We start from the raw sequence: 20,168 nt of genomic DNA, 5'->3' as shown, positions 1-20,168 counted from the left end.
ACTTCAAAAGTTTGGAGACATACAGATGTGTTTTTCTATACTTCTGAGTCCAAAAATTAATTAGTTTTATGTAAATAGTTTTGTTTGCAACTTGTGTTTATGTGCCATTAATATATAGCACATGACATGATAAATTATGTTAGCATTAGCATTAGTAATGGAATATGATGCAAGAAAATAAGCTTATACAGAATCAGCAAAGGAAAAAAAAAAAGCGCACTTCCCATTTCACCTATCAATTCCCTCCAAAAGTTTATCTAGTTCTTTCTTGAATTTATTTAAGCTATCAACTTCCACGATGACAGATGGAAGCTTGCTCCAGCAATCAGCCATTCACTGGCTAAAGGTGTAAATCACACATCTGTTCTGCAACTGTCTTTCCTCAGTTTGAATTTATGCCTCCTCAACTGGCGCCTCCGTAGGCAGGTGGGAAGGAGCAGCAGGGCGCAGCACGCGCTTCTTAATTAGACCGGGGTTCGAGCCCGTCACCACCAAATACTGAGGATGCGGAAAGGTCAAGGAATGACCACCGCATATCCCGGAGCAATATGGCCTTAGTTGCTAATATTTTCTAAAAATTCTAAAAGAAAAAAATTTAACTTGTCAGACAAGTTAAATTTTTTCCCTTAGGCATATATACTTTCAGTATTCCTCAAAATATTTGCTTGCTTTGTAACCAGCAAAAAAAAAAAAAAAAAAAAAAAATCCAAATCATTATTATATATAACAGCCAGTGGAGGCCATTTTTGTTTTTTCTGACTTTTGCTGTGCCCATATGTTGTTCATTTCTATGTAAAGCAAAAGTCAGAAAAGACAAAAATGGCCTCCACTGGTTATATATACTCATGATTTGGATTTTTTTTGCTGGTTACAAAGCAAGCAAATATTTTGAGGAATACTGAAAGTATATATGCCTAAGGGGAATCTACATTGTATCTTTTGATTGCAATTTTTCTGTATTCTTGTCTGACAAGTTAAATTTTTTTCTTTTTAAATGCATAAGGACAAGAATCTTGATTATAGTAGCCTAATATTTCTATTTTGTGATAAACAATTTGCTGTATGGTCAGCAAAATGCTGCCTCAGCTTGCAGAAAATATTTTGTGAGCTGAGGCATATACTCTTATGCCTTTTGGAATTTTTAGGAATAGAAACTGAACTTACAACAAGAATTGCTGTTGTATGAGGCAATTTTTTTTTTTTTTTAATAAAAGGATTGTAAATTTATCAGTGGAAGCTAAGCTAGTGGGAGCAAATTTCTTTCTTCTTTTTTTTAATTAGAAATCTATATAATTTGATTGGTATTAATATTTTTATTGCTTTTAAGGTTTTTTTTTTCCTTCTTTTTTTGTTTAATGAAAAAAAAAATTTTTAAATACCAAACTTTGAAATTGCTACTTACAGTAACGTTTAGTTAGTATTTGCTTCTAAAAAAATTGTAAACAAAGTAAGTTTCTCTATATTTGGAACTCCTGAACTTATTTCAACATTGATGCATTTTATCAGTAGGATTAGATGTGAAATGATTAGCTATTCTCTTAGTCAGTCTTGCCCAAACCTAATCAATTGATTGAGGAGTGGCTTATTAAAAAGTGACATGGGAGAGAGGGAGGGGGTTAAAGCTTACAGCTATTGTGTTTGTCATTTTGTCAGTAATCACAGTAAAGGTTGTTTTAGGCCGATCGGGCTAGCTGGGTGGGTAAAGCGCCTGCTGGCAACCCAAAGGTCGTGGGTTTGATTCCTGCCTCGGGCTTGGAGATCAAAGTACTGCAAAAACCTTGTGAGGTGCATTATGTGCCAACAATTACCAAACAAAAAAAAAAAGAAGGATGTTTTACACTTTATTTTTAAAAGGACTGATGCAAAACTGTTAATTTATGGGATGGTAAGATTGCCTTACTGGGTATAGATTACCTTAACTACTCACAGCTGCCTTAAGTATGTATGAGTTTCTGCTGACATGCAAGTCTGGCTTAGAGGCTCAGGCATTCCACCTGTTGACAGATCTTAATCTTTTTCCTTCACCCTTGTCCCACTTTCACTATATATTATCTTGAGTCTGTAAGCAGTTCCCATGCAGAAGTCCTCATCTATCATTAAGGCATTTTCAGTACCCATAAATGGAAGTTGTTATTTTATAAAATGCTTCAAACAGAAAAATACATTTTTTTAATACTAGCAGCTTTTTTTTGCAAAGTTAAATATAAAAGCTATAGCCATTATCTTTTTCAACTGTTTTTAAAAAGACTGTTTTAGTGTATATATAAATAAACTAAATATAAAAACATTAATTGTGTTTATTGTATCCTAGCTGTTAAACTGTATGTTTTCCTCTTTTGTATTTTTGCTATATTTACTAAAAAAAAATTTATTTAATTTTTCTGTCTCTCAGATTTAGTGCAGACCGACTGGGTCTAAGCGAATTAAATCTAGAAACTGCTCAAGTTCAAGTAAAATTACGGTATGTATTCACAATGAAGTCTATTTTCTTATTATATTAGATGTGTGGCTATAAGCTTATCTGACTATGTAATCATGTACCAAGAACAAATTGTGAAATTTCAATGTGTGTGTGTGTGTTTTTTTTTTTTTTTTTTTTTAATGAAACCCTCAAATCTGAAAGGTATTAAAACCTATAGTACTTAGTACTGTGCATGAGTTGAAGTTTGAAGAGACATCAGATAATTGTTGACATTAGACTTGAATTTCTATATTGCAGTTTTTGTGATATACAAGTGAGAGGAAAATTGTTATAGAGAACAGAAGGGATAAATAAAGAAGAGGAAAAGTTGGTTCTGTGAGTTTAGAGTTGGACAGCAGTGTTTGACTGGCACATGTTCAGACTAGTTTGGAAGAGAGTGAATTACAGATGCCAATTAAAAAAAAAAAAAAATGTTCATGGAATGTCTATATAAAAGACATGTAGCAGAAACTGAACATCTATGAGATAGCATGTGGGGAGACTAAGAGATGGGTCATTAATTAAGCTGGCCGTCCTCTTTTGAATAGTCTAGAAGCTTGAGAGAGGTTTTAGGGGCACTGCCTCTGATGTGGAAATAATATTCCATGGTAGAGCAAATTTGAGATTTGTACAGAGTGAGTAGTTGTTTAGAAGAATAGTAATGACAAGATCAAAAATGAAAACCCAGATTTTTTGATGCAGAGGAAGCACTGTAATGTGTTTATTTCAAGAGATATAAGAAGTCAGGGTAATCACTAAGAGATCAAGATATGTGATCTTGTCTAGAAATCTGAGTGTCACTAAAGGTGAGTATAGGAAGAGCAGACATTTTTTTTTTTTTTTTTAATGAGAAATAAGACAGGACTGAGTTTTATAAGGATTGAAGTTAACTGTCCTTCAAGACAGCTAAAAAACTTTTAATCCTTCAGAGAAAGGTTTCTCAAACTGTAATGTAAAAATGTAGTGTGCTATCAACAGCAAAATTACGGATAACATTACCAATCAGTGGAAGGAGGTCATTAATATACAAGAGGAAAAATGTGAAAGAAGGAACCTTTGGGAATACCAGCATTAGTGAGAAGTTAGAAGGGCATCTAAAATATCCATAAAATGGGAATTGGTTTAGAAGACCTTTATGGCAAATGTGATCAAAAGCCTTAGAAATATTAAGAGCAACTGCTTGCATTTCACCAAATGCTTCCATTAATTTGTCTGAACATGAATAACACAAATCAGTGGACCGACACTGATGAACTCCATACTGGTAATTGTTGATCAAATGGAAGATTTTCAGATAGTTTAAGGGTTGGAGGTTGATGAATTTTTCCATTACTTTGGAAAAAGTAGAGGTAAGTGCAATGAGCAATAATTGAATGAGAGGGATTTGGTTGGATATGAGTAAATTTCTATGAAGAAGGAAAAACACCAGTGAAATAAGAAAGTGTAAAGGTGAGAGGACAAGAGCAAGCTTAAAAGTGCAGGTCAGGAAAACAAATGAAGAAATATCATCAAGGCCCAGAGCTTTCTTGGCATCTAGATATTTCAAAATTCTTCTATTGTCCACTTGTTGGAAGACCACTGGAAGCATCAAGTTGAGTGTATTGGGTACTGTAGGGGAGAAGACTGTTCATACAATAGTTAGAAGTAAAGTAGGAGGCTTTAGCTGAAGATGCACTGAAACCATCAGGTTTTAACAGAGGTGAAGTGTTGATAGACAGAAGTTGTGGCCAGTGGCTTGGGGAAAACTACTCTTTGCACAAGAAATAGGTTTTCTGCTCTTAGCCTGTTCAAAATTGATTTTGGATTAGTTAATAACTGTTTTACAATTTTTGCAGGCTTTATTGTAGCCAGAAAATGAAGTTGGAGATTTGGATACAAGTCAGTTGGACATGCTATGTTCTTATCTTGAGCAGCCTTAATACATATATCAGAAAAGCAAGGTTTAGGTAAAAGAAGAGATTTTATGGTTGAATGTGGTTTAAAGGATTTCATCCCTACAAAAATAATTTCGCTAACATGATCAGAGCAAGTTGTGATCTGAAATGCCTAGAGGACCACTAATATTGACCATGCACTTTAAAGTGTTGTTGATGTAGAAGAGATCAAGGATGTTGGGTGTATGGTGGGGATTGTCTGGTATTCTGGTAGGTAAATGCACAATTTGTATAAGCTCATTGGTATTCACAAATTTATAAGTAATAATTAATAATCTTGGCATCTCAACAAGCTTGGTCCATGTAACTAAAAAACTGAAACCAGCTGTTAACATAGCTATTTTAGAGTTGTGAACATTTTTAAATCACCAAGGAAAATTACCTCACTGTTAGGAAAGTTAGACCTAGAGAAAGGATGGGATAAAAAGATGTTAAGCCAGAGGAGATCAAAAAGAAGAGATTCCAAATTAGGAAGTATACAGCAAGAGTATACCCGGCTCCTTAACATAATATTGCCTTGACAATCCTCTCATATACACACTATTCAGAATCTTTCCAAGCACTAGATGGCAGGATAGATTTCAGTAACATTCTACATTAGCTGAGCTAGATGCTTCTTAGAGAGTTACTAAATAGCTTTGGTCCAATGACTATATGGTGGCAGGCCTGCAAAAATTTTGGAGCTCCTAAGTATTTTAGTACTCTTCCCTCAAAATGTAAGGGTATTGGATTCTGCCATGATGCCCATCATAATCTCAAAAGACATTACACATACAGTATAATGGAGCTTCCAAAGCTCTGCTCTGGAGACTAAACATGGGTTTTTCCTATTCAAGCCTCCAGTAAGCAAAGTAGTAGTATTGCACCAACTGTTGACAATAGTTATCGATCAACTAGTATTGCACGATGACACAGTGAGACTGAATTTCTCCTGTGATGTGTACACGACATCTCGAACCCTACTTATGTTGGTTCACAACTGGGTAGTCACTTCCAGATATAGTAAGGCACTGTTCAGACCTTGCCTGGATTTGGAGTCCTCTGTGGGGCCTTGGGGTTATACCCTGAGGGGTGGAGGGTATAACAGTCCCATCATCATGAAAGTGCAAGCAGAGGATATGATTGTTGTAGAATTACCAGACTTCACTGAAATTTGGTCCACTTGACTCACAGGGGACCTTGTTAACAGTTTCGTCAGTGAGACTCCCATAGTGCAAGCTCTAGTTGCCATACCTGGAAGAATGTAACCAGCTTCATGGATCAAGAGATATGAGACCATATCATCACAGTGCATTGTTTATGTAAATAATGTATTATAATGAAGACCTAGCAACTGACAAAATGCATTGCATTACTTGAAAAATACATTATATTATTGTTGAACAATAAATGTTTTTCTTATATAATGCTATAAAAATATGTGCTATTCATCATCATCAGCCGTTTTCAATCCACTGCAGGATGAAGGCCTCTCCAGCAACTTTCCAGTTCCTTCTGTTTTGTGCAATGGCCATCCATTTACTACCCACAAACTCATGAATTTCATCTGTCCATCTCCATCGTTGTCTTCCAGGTTTTCTTCTAGCTCCTCTTGGGTACCATTCTGTTATTCTCTTAGTCCATTTGTCATCATGTCTTCAAGCTATGTGTCCTGCCCAAAACCATTTTAGTTCTTTAGTTTTGATAAGAATGTCCTTTACTTGAGTTTGCTGCTTAATCCACGTGTTTCTCTTCTTATCTAACAGTCTGATTCCCAATATAATTCGTTCCATTCTTTGCTGTGTAGTTCAGCTTCTCTTCCATTCTTTTGGTGAATGCCCAAGTTTCACTTCCATAAATCATGGTGGGGAGTATACATTGGTTCATTATTTTACGTTTCAGACAAATTGGGATATTGCTTCTCAGTATGTGACTATATTTCCTGAATGCTATCCATCCAAAATTTATTCTTCTCTTGACTTCCAGCCATTTATCATTATTACAGCTAATGACTTGTCTCAGATAAGTATATGACTCCACCTTTTCAATTACTGCTCCTTCAATCATTATATCCCTTTCTGTGGCATACTTTTTCATCATTACTTTTGTTTTAGCCATATTCATCTTTAGTCCAAAATCCTTACTAACTCTGCATAACTGATTTAGATTTTCCTCTAATTCTTTGGGATCGTGGCTTATGACCACAATGTCATCCGCAAATCGTAAATGGTTTAGGTACTCTCCATTCACATTGACTCCTTATTGCGACCAGCCTAATCTTCTGAAAGCTTCCTCAAGGGCAACAGTAAACAACTTTGGAGATAGTGTCTCCTTGTTGAACTCCTTTCTCAATTTTAAATTTACTACTGTCTTTGTCTAGTCTAATAAAGGAGGTAGCATTCTCATATATTTTCTTCAAAATCATAATATATGGGGTATCTGTGCTTTGTCTTTCCAGTGCCCGAAACATTGCCTTATGCTGTATGGAATCAAATGCCTTTTCATAATCCACAAATGCCAGGCATAATGGTGTTTTATATTAATTTGCTTTCTCCATTAGCTGTGACATTACGTGAAGGTGATCCATAGTTGAGAATCCTGTCCTAAAGCCAGCTTGCTCTTTTGGTTGATTTTCATCAAGTATTCTTTCTAATCTGTTAGTAATGACCCTTGTGAACAACTTGTAGATGTGGGATAACAAGCTAATTGGTCTATAATTTCCAATTTCTGATTTATCTCCTTTCTTATGCAGCAAAACTATGATTTCATTATTCGACTCCTTAGGCGTCACACCTTTTGTAATGCATTTTGTGAAGAGTCTTGCCAGTTTTTGTATCATATCTCTTCCACCCAATTTTAATAACTCTACAATAACTTCATCTTCCCCGGGGCTTTCTGATTCTTCATTTTCTTCAACGCATGTTCTACCCTATCAGGAAGGATATCAGGTATGTTGTATGTGTTACTAATTTGCAGTCCATCTTCCCCACTGCTGGCATCATTCCCTCGCTCTTTATAGTAGTCTTCTGCTATTTGAATTATGCCTTCTCTGCTATTTATAAGTACACCATCGTTATTCTTCAGTTTCAGTATCATTTGTCTTTCTGTATTACTGCTCATGGCTGCTGATTTAAATCCTTTGTTTTCCCTTAATGCTTATTCTACTTTTCTTGTGTTAAATTTTCTTATGTCCTCTCTGAGTCTCTTTCTAAGTCTCTGGGTGTTTTTCTTGCTCTTCATTTGTCATCTTCGGTTCATCATGACTAGTGTTTCTTGACTAATTTTTTCTTCTCTGGATTTCTTTTTACCTATCGGTTTCTTGGGCTTTATCACTTTCAGAAAGTGTAATATTCCTTGTTGATATCTTGGTCCTGAGCAATCTGCAGAAGCTCAGACTTGTTCTTAAGTTCCAGTACATACTGCTTTTTCTCCTCTTCTGTTATCTCAAAGACCTTTATATTATTTACTCGAGTCAGTTTTTTCCTTTCTTTTCTTACATCTATATCAAGTGTGCATCTTACCATTCTGTGATCACTTCCAACATTGTCCTTGTTCAGAACAGTAACATCATTCACAATATATCTTGTGTTAGTGAGGATGAAATCGATTTCATTAGTTGTTAATCCATTTGGGCTTTTCCATGTCCACTTTCTGTTCACCCTTTTCTTGAAAAAAGTGTTCATTACTGACATTCCTTGAGATTCTGCAAATTCCATAAGTCTTTCATTTCTTTCATCAATTCCAAAATTTCCTATAGTTCCCCTTTCTGCGCTGTTTTGTCTCTTTCCAACCTTAGCATTGAAATCCCCCATAATGATAGTGTAGTGAGTTTTCTGTTCATCTAGAAGACTCAATTTCTGTGTACATTTCTTCAACCTCTTCATCATCATGGCTCGATTTTGGTACATAAATCATTATAACCTTTAGCTTATACCACTTAGAAATCCTGAGTATTAATCTTGACACCCTTGGTGATGTACTTTTGAATTCCAAAATGTTGTTTTTTATATCTTTATGGACCAGAAAGCCAACTCCACTTTCACTCCTTTCACTGTTTCCATTGGTGTACAGCAAATTTCCACTTGATCAACTTAAGTGATTCATTTCTTCTTCTTGTTTCAGCCAAACCGATGATATTCCAATTCACATTTTCTAATTCCTTTTCCAGCTCTAATACCCTGTCTTCACCAATGAGTGATCTTACGCTGTAACAAGCCAAGTTCAGTTTTCGTGCATGGCAGCCTGGTCATACCCAGAGATTCTTAGCACCCTCTGCTTTGGCACCTCCGTAGCCAGGTGGGCAGGAGCAGCAGTGAGTAGCACATGCTTCTTGATTAGACCAGGATTCGATCCCATGAGCCACCAAATACGGAGGAAGCGGAAAGGTCAGGGAATGGCCACCACATATCCCCAGAGCAATATGGCCTTAGTTGCTAATGCTCCTAAATAATAACAACAACAACAACAGCACCCTTTGCTTCCACTCTGATCCTCTCGCTGCCGTAAGAGGGGGAGTGGAAGCCGCTGGAGACTGTGGGCCATTTGTTTCATCTTACTGTCATGTGCTGGAGGGTTTGGTCTTTCCTCTTCACACTGACCAGGCATCTTGAAGAGAACTACTCTACATGTTTGATGCCACCTAAGTGACGTAACAGGGCTTACCATCGAGAAAGTGTGCATGAGTGGATTTTAAAGAGGCAGGCCAACCGGACTTCTCCTAAATCTTCTGAAATAGAAAGATATTGGATCCATCAGTGTTTTAGACTGAGTGTCTGATAACACACAGAATGCCTGTTTCCCTCTATGCTCCCTTTAATTCCTTGTTTTAGTAGCTGCATTTTATCAGAAAAATTACCTTTAATCTACTAACCAAGACATCAGCAACTCTGTGCTATTAGCAAGCATAATTGCATTGTTTCAAGTTTGGATGTTTTTTTTTTTTTTTTAATAGCATATTGAAACTGTCAATTTCAGCAGAGCTCTCCAGGTAGTATATTAAGGTTAGGAATTAGAAAAAATTTTCCCAAATTCTAAATGAATAATGCTATTCAGCCAGAAACATTTTTTTGTACAAACCTCCCCCCCCCCACAACAGCAGCTGGTGATTATGTATTTCATTATATGGTGTATTTTGATCCCAAATATAATAAACAGTTTAGAATTTAGTTTATATGATGAAGGAAGTAAAGTGTCCTCTGATGTGATAAGCTACGTAAAAAACACTTGTCCAAATTCTAAATTTATAAATTCTGTTCAGCCAGAGTGCAGAATTGTCTTTAATTCCTTGCTGTAGTAGCTGCATTTTATCAGAAAAATTACCTTTAACCTACTAACCAAGGCATCAGCAGGTGGCACACAGATGTATGATATGTATTTGAATTGTTTATTTATTTGTACACCTGTCAAGTGGCATGCATGAAGATTTTTATAGTAGATCTAATGAACAAAAATGGCACTTACAAAGGAAAGAGTATGGACGCTTGCTCTAATCATAGTATATTTGCGTATTTCGATATCTGCTGAAGATTTCACTCTTAAATATGCTTACTGTAAAAGTGCTTCTGGTGGTAATATTCTTTACTGAATGCTTTGTAATTAACTTCTGATTGGAGCTGTATCCAAGCAGTATATTGTCTTATTTCATCTTCATTATGAACTTATTTGAATGCTTTGCATATCTGAAATGATTTTATTCATGTAATTAATACAAAAAAGTAATTAAATTATATATTCTATAATTACATAATTATGGAATTTTGTTAATACAGTTAAAGAAATAGTAAAAGGATGGACAAAGATATTATGTGAAAGTTTCTTGAAGAATATTAGAATTAGGGAAGCAGCAAGTATATGTGAAATAGAAGATTTTAGTTTATTATTTTTATCATGTAAATGTTAAAATTCCTACCAAGCAACGAAGAGCCACTAAAATGATCTAGTTGGCTATGTTTTTAGATCTTCTTCTTCTTAATCCTGTCATTGTGCTAAGAACACTAAAAAAAAAAGAATATTACTAAAAGCAAAAATAAAATTTATGAGGAAATATATTTTTTATATAAATTTTATGAAACACAACTGCAGGAAAAATAAATATTGTATGAACTAAACTGTTAGAAGAAAAAGATCTTGTACATAAGCAATCAGAGCAAAGGCTTAGAATTATTATCAGAAAGGACTTACCAAAAATGACTGTATTATCCATATCCTCTGTATTGTCATGATCATATTGCAGTATATAATTATTTATTCTAATATAGATTTTAGTAAATGAAAATTAAGATCTTTTTCTAGCTGTATTAGATTTCAAAATACATAAAATCCACAATCTAATGGACTTCAGAAATAAAGGACATCATCCACCAGACTACGATTTTTGTTCATATAGGACTCAGTCATGTATTACCAAAAACAATATATTATAAACCACATCAGTATGATGTGATTATAATATATTCTTTTCCACATCACTTAAAATATTTTTACAATAAAGTGGAATGCGATAAAATGAGAATCATCTAACCTTTTATTTCCAACCAATATAATGCATATATTGGTTTCTGACCAGTATCTCATAATAACAACATTTTTTTGATTGACTTTTGTTTCTGTTCCCTTTTTCTATTATTATTCATTATTCAAATATTAATTCAGGATTACATTATTCAAAATGGGAACATTAACTTTTCAGTGAAAATTTCATGAAATATATACCTTTTTACTGATAAGTAGTGATGTTAACTTTTGACAAACTTGGATCAATATTTTTAGATATTCAGCTGAAGATGGGCTTTTACATGTGGGTGTAGAACGAGCAAGGAATCTTGCTGCATTATCTGTACCTGAACAGTACAAAGTGTAAGTATACAAATGTTTTTAACATAATATCATTACAGCACCTGATTTCCTTACACTCCTTGCATCGCGCACACACAAAGCATCTTTTGTCTGTTTGTATTAGTATTAATAGTGGCGAATGATGCCAGAAAGCAAGCTTATAAAGCATCAGCCAAAAAAAATTATGAATCAACAGGGCTTACCTTTATTTTTTGATATAGGAAGCTTCTTTTCCAACTCTCCTTGTCCAACTCGCTAATAATTCATGGGGAAGGCGATATCAATTTTGCAAAACATTGTCATAAAGTTAGATTTTGGAGGTCTAAACGGGCTAATAATTTAGGATCGATTTTTCTTTTTGGTCCTGTGGCTGGAATTTTGAGTTAAATTTAGGGGTCTAATAATTGGGTAAGGGGTGGGGGGTAGGGGTTGGGGGTTATTCTCTACATTCCTTAAGTTGGACTAGAACTTTTCGGGGCATCATGTTCACAGGAAGAGAGTTACTCACAATTAATCCGAAACTTTTTTTTCTTTCCTTATGTTGTAGTATTTGTTCTTCACGCATGTGTATAAGTGACCAATCGTCGGACAAAAGGAATGGCCTACGGATGTTGACTGAAGTTTCATGTAGTTTCATCTCTAAGGTTTCTGCAATGAGTAGTTTGTAGTAGTTGTGTTGAATATTTATAATTTTTGTTTCAGTAAAGCCGAATGTATGTCGTTCATTTATTGCGTGGAACGAAAGTTCCGATGCATTTGACGACCCGCCCGCACCGTAGCTTCGTGTTGTTTTGCTCGAAGCTGTGCTACTCCCATGGTGGATCCTACGTAGACAGCGTCACAATTTTTGCATGGTATACTGTATACGAGGTCATGCTGTGATTGGAATGTGGTGTTTGAAGGCCGAAAAAAAATGTACACACTTCACCCATCCACTTCCACAACAACAGATGGAAGTTTGTTCCAACAATCAACCACTCGCTGACTGAAAGCAAACTTTCACCCATCTGTCTTGCAATCATCCTTCCTCAACTTGAATTTATACCTCTTCATGTGTGTTGTCTCAGAAAGAGGAAGAATGTCATCAATATTTAGCTTACTCCATCCATTACAGGTCTTAAACACCTCAATCAGATCTCCCCTCAGGTGTGTAGTCTCCAGGCACTGCAATTTGCAGAACTGAAGAGCCTTTCTTGGTAGGAGCACCTCTTTGTTCCCTTCACCAATCTGGTTGCACCTGTTCTAGCAGATCTACATCCTTCCTAAAATTAGGTCTCCAGACCTATATACAAGATGTGGCCTAATGATGGCCCTGTACAAAGGGATAATCACCTCCTTGTACAAGGCCGTGATTAGGCTGTTGTGTTTGAGCAATAAACAGTATTTCAGTGAATCTAAGTTGGAGTGTTGTGAACTTGCTATGTGGCCACTTAGGTTAAAACATTAGGAGCAAAAATAAGTACTACCTACCATCACAAATGATATTTTATTTATTTTTTTTATGGTCTTATATTATTATTGGGATGCCAATGGTGGCCCATATATTTCATATGGGCCACCATTGTCTGAAATATTAAGCACTTGTAGGTGGTCACCAAAATAGCATACAGTTGAACAAAATTTTGATCAGACTCATTGAATTGAGGAGCTAACCATATTGATTAAACTTTTAAGAGTTTAACCAATAAGGTTATAAGAGAGCATGGATGGTAAATTAACACATAAGACTAGAAGAGAACTAAACCTCTAAGAACTGGACCATTAACCATTGTGTTATGAAAGGTAATAAAATATTTTATAAAACAGAGTCCTTTTTATAACAAAAGAGCATGGTTATAAGTAAATTAACAGAAATACCAATGTCTGGTGTGCTATAAATTTTGGGAGGGAATTCAACTCTAATAACACCATAGCATTCATGCTAAATTGCCATTTAATCATTGCTTAACAAAATTATAAAAGTTATTATATATAATCGATCACCACACTATCACTTTTGATGAGTGGAGACACTTACCAAAAGTTATAGTGTGGTGTGGCTTTTTGGCCTTCTTCGTTCTTCGTCCATTTTTTCTAGATCATGAACCAGATATATTTGAAACATTTTTCGACTGAAGAGTGCTTTTGCACTGCTTATGGATCTGTAACAGAGTGTTTTTGGAGCATATTTTTATGCTAAAATGGAGCACCATCGTACTCTGCCAGATTTTTAAGGAGTTTTAGGAGTTGTTTAGTGATAAGCAGAGGATTTGCAATATGGCATCCTTACTTCGCTGCTATCAAGTCATGTCATGTGTTTTTTGAATTTGAAAATTCTAAATAGCTAAAATATCTACTTCTACAGTTCCCGTCCACTGGTAGAGTTTATTATATCCATTAATGATGAAGTTGCCCAGCATTCTAATGAACATATTGTATTCTGTTATTTTTGATGGAATGTGTAGCAGGATGAATCTAGAATATTCTCCAGAAGATTATTCTTGAATTGTCCACATTATTGAAATTCTGAACAGCTACAGTTCTTTCCCTTCGCTTAGTACACTCATTTTATTAAACTGATTGGCTTTTGGGCATTCATGTTTTTGAATTCATTTTAAGATTTTTTATGAGGTCAAAAAAAAAAAAAAAAAGACTAAAATTCTGTGGTTGCTTAGTGAGTGTGCTTCTTTTTGAGAAGCTAGATTAAAACTGTTTTCCATCTCAAAAAGGTGGGCAGAGTGAAGAATTTGTCTTTTTGGTCTGATAAATGAATCCAAAAGAGGTTTCAGTATCCCTTTTTAAGGGTAGTAGGTTGAACAAATTTTTTTCCCCTTTTAATTATTCTTTTTTTTGTTAACCAAAACAAATAAAGAAACCCTGAATATCATATTACATAGACATTTAAGTTGTTCTGTATACTCTTCAGAATACTTTAACTCTTGAATTTGTCATAAAATTATATATAACAGCTCTAAAAATAAAAAAATAATAAAAAACTGAGCAACTTTAAAAAAAAAAAAAAAAATGTTTACTGACTTTTACCCATCCATTAGCTCAGCTTAAAAGCCTGACTAGATACTCATACTGTTTTCAAATTATTGGACATTGATTAGGAAGACACATTTTATAATATTGCATATATAAGCATGTATCTGATTTACTGTTATTAGTGTACTTATTCTATGTTCTGATATTAACAGATGCATTAAGGTGGCTCTACTTCCAAACTCACCCGAAGTCCCTGTAAGTAACACTACAGGTCTTATTGATAATCTCAACAAACCCACCATAGGGGAAACATTTCGCTTTCATGTGCCCATCTCCAAACTCTATACAAAGACACTGCAAGTCAACATCTGGTCTGTTAGTCCTTCAAGTGAAGAAGAGTGCTTAGTAAGTGAAAATTTATCTCATTTAAGCACCCAGTTTTATAAAATGCTTCTAAAGTATAAAAAGTAATAAATTTTATTTTTAATTGATATTTATTCTCTTCTGCCATTTACTTGATTGGTTGGTTGATTGGGGATTTATTTGGCGCATCAGCATCTATGGCCATGGTGCACCAGCCATTTACTTGAAATCCCCCATTTGTGGGGATTCAGAATGCTTAGTAAGACAGAATCAGACAGAATCCCCACAACTGGGGATTCAGACAGAAGCTAGTTATATATTCATATTTTTAATTATAGTTTAAATTATGATGTAAATTTAGGTGTCCAGATACAACAGATACATAATTTGCTCTTGAGAAGCAAACATTTCCAAAATTTTATTATTAATTGTAATGACTAATAGCCATGTGGATGTTTAAAATTAATTTTTAAAAAAAATTTTTTTATAGGGAAGTTCTCAAGTAAGTCTGGCTGACTTCAGTCCTGACAATACAACAATCAAGTGGTATAATGTACTGAGTTTCAGATTCATGCAACCAGATCCATTGCCTGAGAGAGTTACTAAGGTATGCCATCTTTAATTTTTGCCTCTCTCTACCTTGCATATATCCCAAACTGTTAATTTTTCAAGCAGCAAATGTGATTACATTTGCTGCTCAATACTTAGTAGTTTATGGTGCTGATAATATTTTATCTTAGTTTTTCTTTCCTTTTCTTTTTTTTTATGAAAAGTCCAAGGACAAGAGATGTTAGAACTTATAATAGTACCGTGCATGGGTTGAAAATTGAGAAGATGAAAGAAAATACTTGTTGATATTAGACTTGAATTTCTGTAAATTGTAATTTTCAGGGAATGTGTATGAAGGAAGATTGTTCCAGAAAATAGAAGTTGAAGAAATAAATGAGGAAGAAAAAAAGTCAGTTCTGTGAGTTTGAAGTTGGACAGTAAAAAGTGCTGACTGGTTGCAGCACGTGTTCAGACTGGTTTGGGGAGGAGAGGGAGAAGAGAGAGAGAGAGAGAGAGAGAGAGAGAGAGAGAGAAAGAGAGAATTATAGAAGACAATTCAGAAGAACAGTACCCATGGAAGTATCTATAGAAAAGTTATGCAACAGAACGTTTATGAAACAGAGAGTGGAGTGACTTTGTTAGAGATGGGTCATTAATTAACCTAACTGCTCTCTTTTGAATGGAATCTAGAAGCCTAAGAGAGGTTTTGGGGGCACTGCCCCACATGTGGGAAAAATATTCCATGGTTGGGCAGATTTGTGATTTGTACAGTTTTCAGTGAATTTAAGCTGTACTCTTAGCTTCCCCCCCTTTTTAGTGTTACTTTTCTAATAAAAAAAAATGTAATTTCTGAATAATACTTTCATTGAGGATTAATTTTTATATCACAGTATCTAAATATTTACTTTATTATACAGAAATTATTATAGGTGTAACAGGCTTTGACGATTTTAAAATGTTATGTTTTTAATAACTATTTTTTTATTTAAAGCGACGAGAGGGAGAAGAGAGATCTGATGTTGGAGACACAGTTCACCCACGAGTTCTCACGCTAAAGGAAGAAAGCAGTGATGAGTCAACCATCATATCATCACAGACTTCAACTCTTACAAGAAACCAAGGTAATTCAGATGCTGTGCCATAGATTAAAAAATTATTTGGATATACATAGCTGCCAGCTCTCTAAATTTATTATGGAGATTTTTACTCAATTTGACCACCTTTACCCTTGCCCTCCATCTCACTGTCATATTATAAGTTAGTGACAAATGTTTTTGCATCTTTACAAAAACTCAGTTTTTCTCAGAACAATTTCTTTTTACAGAATAAATAAAAAAATAATAATAAAACTATTTACAAATCAGATTTTTTTTCCTGCATTTCTGCTTATTTTTGTTAACGAAGTAATCATCAGGTGTGCTTAGGTTGTTGTTTTAGGTTGCAAAATATAAACACACAATAGTAGCGTTGTTCTCTGTAATGTGTGATATTTTATCAAACTTCAGTCGTGTGAGCTAATTTACAATGTCTTTCAATAAGATGCCATAAAAATATGATGTAAATTTTAGAAGACGTATACCCAAGTTTTCCATGTACAGTCAGTTCTGCTATAACACACATTTTGGCAATGCGAATTTGCTCCAATGCGACTGATATATTAGGGAACAATGCGATTTTTGCATTGGCTCATGTGTGATTTTGTTTGCAAGTAACACTAGATGAATGCTTTGGTTTTTTTTTTTTTTTTTTTTTAGGAGCATTAGCAACTAAGGCCATATTACTCCGGAATATGCAGTGGTCATTCCCTGACCCTTCCGCATCCTCCGTATTTGGTGGTGACGGGCTGGAACCCCGGTCTAATCAAGAAGCCTGTGCTATGCACTGCTGCTCCTTCCCACCTGGCTATGGAGGTGCCCCTAGATGAATGCAAAACCCAGCCAAGCTGAACATAGTGACCTGCACAGCGATACATACAAGTTTATGTGTGAGAGCTATATTTCCCATTTACTGTAGTTGTACTGGTCGGAGACACACTGTTTTCACAAGATAATATGTGTTCTTGTAGGCTGACTCATGTTTACAGTTCGAACAGAAATTTTGTGAGGCATGAGCAGAGGGGCACATTTCTGGAGGTCACTACCATAAAACAAAAACAATTTGCAGTTCCCAGTTTATTGGGCTTTTCTGTTAGTGCAATCTATTATAAACAGGTAGTAAACTCGATCTTATTGCATTTGCAATAAAACCAATAGCTGGAATGCTGTAGGTTTTTACATTATTATGATAAAATGTGTTTCCCCTTCCACGAAATCTTCATTGCCGACCGGGCTAGCCGGGTGGGTAAAGTGCCTACCTGGTAACCCAAAGGTCACGGGTTCGGATCCCGCCTTGGGCTTGGATCGAAGTACTGCAAAAACCTTGGGAGGTGCATTATGGCCACAGAAGTCGATGTGCTAACTACCAAAAAAAAACGAAATCTTCAGTCATATAAAAAACATAAATTTTCAGAATCTTCTGTTCATTCCTATTTTTTAAGCTTCCTATTTTTAATGCACAAAATTGTTAATGCGTATTTCACTTGTGCAATTATGCCTGTCGTGTTCATTGTTATTGATTGCTTATCTTTTTTACTGTTTTAAATTTTACAATCCAAAAAAAAAGTCGATGAACAGAAATATCAATTAGTATGTATATATTACAGTGCTATATTTACTATAATATGTATTTATTAGAAATTTAAGATGTTTAAACTTATATTAGCAATTTTATTGGGTTGATAACTTTTTTTAGTGTTTTACTTTTTTATTTTTTGAGTCCTCTGCCCCATCCCCATTTTCCCAGTAAGCCCTGTTGTTTTTAATGCACGAAATGCCATAATGCAGAGATTTTTAGGAACACATGTATCGCATTATAGCAGAACTGACTGTATTGTAAACTCAGTACAAGTATACAAGGAAGCTTGAAATATAATAAATTATCCCAAAGTCATGCTTGGCATTTTAACAATTCCTCATAGCAGTGCTTCATAGCAAGGTCAAGGTGTCAGGGTGTGTTTGTTTTGATAGCGGTCTCCAGGGTTCGCCTATAAGCTGCAGTAGCATCTGAAAGGCATAAAGCCAAGGCCGGCAAGTGTATGTACAAAGGGTACTAGGAAAGTTTTGCAATATGACGCAACAATGAATCACAGAAAGCTGCTTGTTGCTGCATGTTTAGACATGTTCATACGTGCATAGTAGCCGCCGCGGCAAGTCGATGGGCTCAGTTATTCATTAGTAGTGAGAGTGTAAAGTGCTTGCGATGGCATCGTGGTCACGAAATGAGATAAGGACAGTTTTGCGGTATAATTTTGTGCGTGGTTTAACCATAGACCAGTGCTTAGAAGAAATGACTCTTGCACTAGATGATGATTGTCCACATCGTACAACGATATTCAGGTGGTATAGAGAATTCCAAAGGGGAAATTTCACTCTGGAGGATTCGGAGAGGCCGGGAAGGTCACGAACGTCAGTTACGGAGGAAAACGTTACTGCTGTGAGGAAAATGCTTGACGAAAACAGGCGAGTGACCTACCAACAGATAGAGGATACTTTGGGCCTAAATGCACCAGCAATTCGTTCGATTCTGCAAGATCATTTGCACGTGAAGAAACTTAGTTCTCTCTGGGTGCCGCATCAACTGACTGAAGAGCAGATGACACGACGTGTGACTTGGTGCCGGGAGATGTTAAAAAAGTTTGATAAGGGACAATCTCGGTATGTGAACAACATCGTGACAGGTGACGAGACTTGGCTGTACTATTACGATCTGCCGATCAAGGCTCAAAACAAAGTTTGGGTCCTTGATGATGACGACACACCCGTAATTGTCAGAAAATCCCGATCTGTAAAGAAGAAAATGATAGCTGTATTTTTCAAATCGAGTGGAATTGTGGAACGTGTCGTTTTGGAACACGCAGAAGACAGTCACAGCTAAGTGGTATACTAAACAATGCCTGCCTAAAGTCATTGGATCCATGAAGAACCTGCGGCCAAAGTCAAGAATGGACACCTGGTACCTCCATCCCGATAATGCTGCAGCTCACCGCGCCAAAGCCTGCACCGAATATTTGACCACGACAGGACTGAAACTTCTCGAGCACCATCCCTACAGTCCAGACTTTGCTCCCTGCGACTTTGCACTGTTCCCGCATGTGAAAATGAAGCTAAAAGGGAGGCGGTTTTCCAGTGATGAGGACCTTCTACGGGCTTGGGACGAGTGTGCTTTACTCCCTAGTGAAACTTGGCAGAACTGGTTTAAAGATTGGTTTCGGAGGATGGAGAGGTGTATTGAATGTAGAGGAAATTACTTTGGAAAAATTAAATAAACAAAGCTGTATTGCAAAACTTTCCTAGTACCCTTTGTATGTAGGTGTGCAAGTATGTGTGTTGTTGTTATGTTGAGTGCTTCATAGCAATGTGAGAGAATATTCAGCCAAGTTAGAAAATGAGAAACTGAATTCAGATCTTTTTCTGTTGAAGCTTTGGAAATCCTATGGACAGCAGGACCATTGTTGTGAACAAAACTTTGAACCAATGTTTCTGAAGAGAGCGAGGATTGCAACACTATCTTTCTTGAAGCAAAAGTCAAAATCACTTGTTGTCTAATAGAATATCACACAGCAATCCTATGGCTGTATTTTAATATAAAATTTGTATTTTTCATTTTTAGTAAAGTGTGGGCTTTAAAAAATCCTTGCTTTTTTTTTCTGAGAAAATCTCTTGTTTTTCACCTGTTTAAATCCTGCTTATAAATGCATGATCTCCGGGTTTTTGAAAGTGAAAAGTTAGCAGCTATGGATATATTAAAAACTATTTTCCCCCCCATTTCCTGAAATGTGTAGTAAATATTAAATGTTAAAAGGTTAACATGTAATATTTATCAAAATTTAACTGTCCATGGCATTTTTATTACAATATGCCATTGGTTTGAGTTATTGATATTTAAATTAGGTGCCATGTCAGCATTCTGATGGACATTTATGAGAGCTTGAAGAGTAGCGTGGATGCCCTCGGAGGAATTAAAATGGGAAGCCCATCAAGCCC

At 35.6% G+C, this 20,168-nt stretch overlaps 1 protein-coding gene across 2 annotated transcripts in view; it reads left to right on the top strand.

The window, feature by feature from the left end:
• The window catches only part of kibra (WW and C2 domain containing protein kibra), a 117,504-nt gene that overhangs the window by 71,845 nt on the left and 25,491 nt on the right, over positions 1-20,168 (top strand). For both annotated transcript variants that reach the window (XM_090371386.1, XM_090371378.1), the window contains 5 exons: positions 2,393-2,461; positions 11,143-11,229; positions 14,388-14,580; positions 15,029-15,145; positions 16,079-16,208. In XM_090371386.1, coding sequence (XP_090227512.1) covers positions 2,393-2,461; positions 11,143-11,229; positions 14,388-14,580; positions 15,029-15,145; positions 16,079-16,208 — 596 coding nt within the window. The remainder of the gene's footprint in view (positions 1-2,392; positions 2,462-11,142; positions 11,230-14,387; positions 14,581-15,028; positions 15,146-16,078; positions 16,209-20,168) is intronic.

Source organism: Mastigoproctus giganteus, chromosome 1 (genome assembly GCF_048544385.1).
Source record: "Mastigoproctus giganteus isolate SK-2022 chromosome 1, ASM4854438v1, whole genome shotgun sequence".
NCBI classification, from domain to species: Eukaryota; Metazoa; Arthropoda; class Arachnida; order Uropygi; family Thelyphonidae; genus Mastigoproctus; species Mastigoproctus giganteus.
The sequence above is the reverse complement of the archived record's forward strand: the minus strand, read 5'-3'. Positions and strand labels throughout refer to the sequence as shown.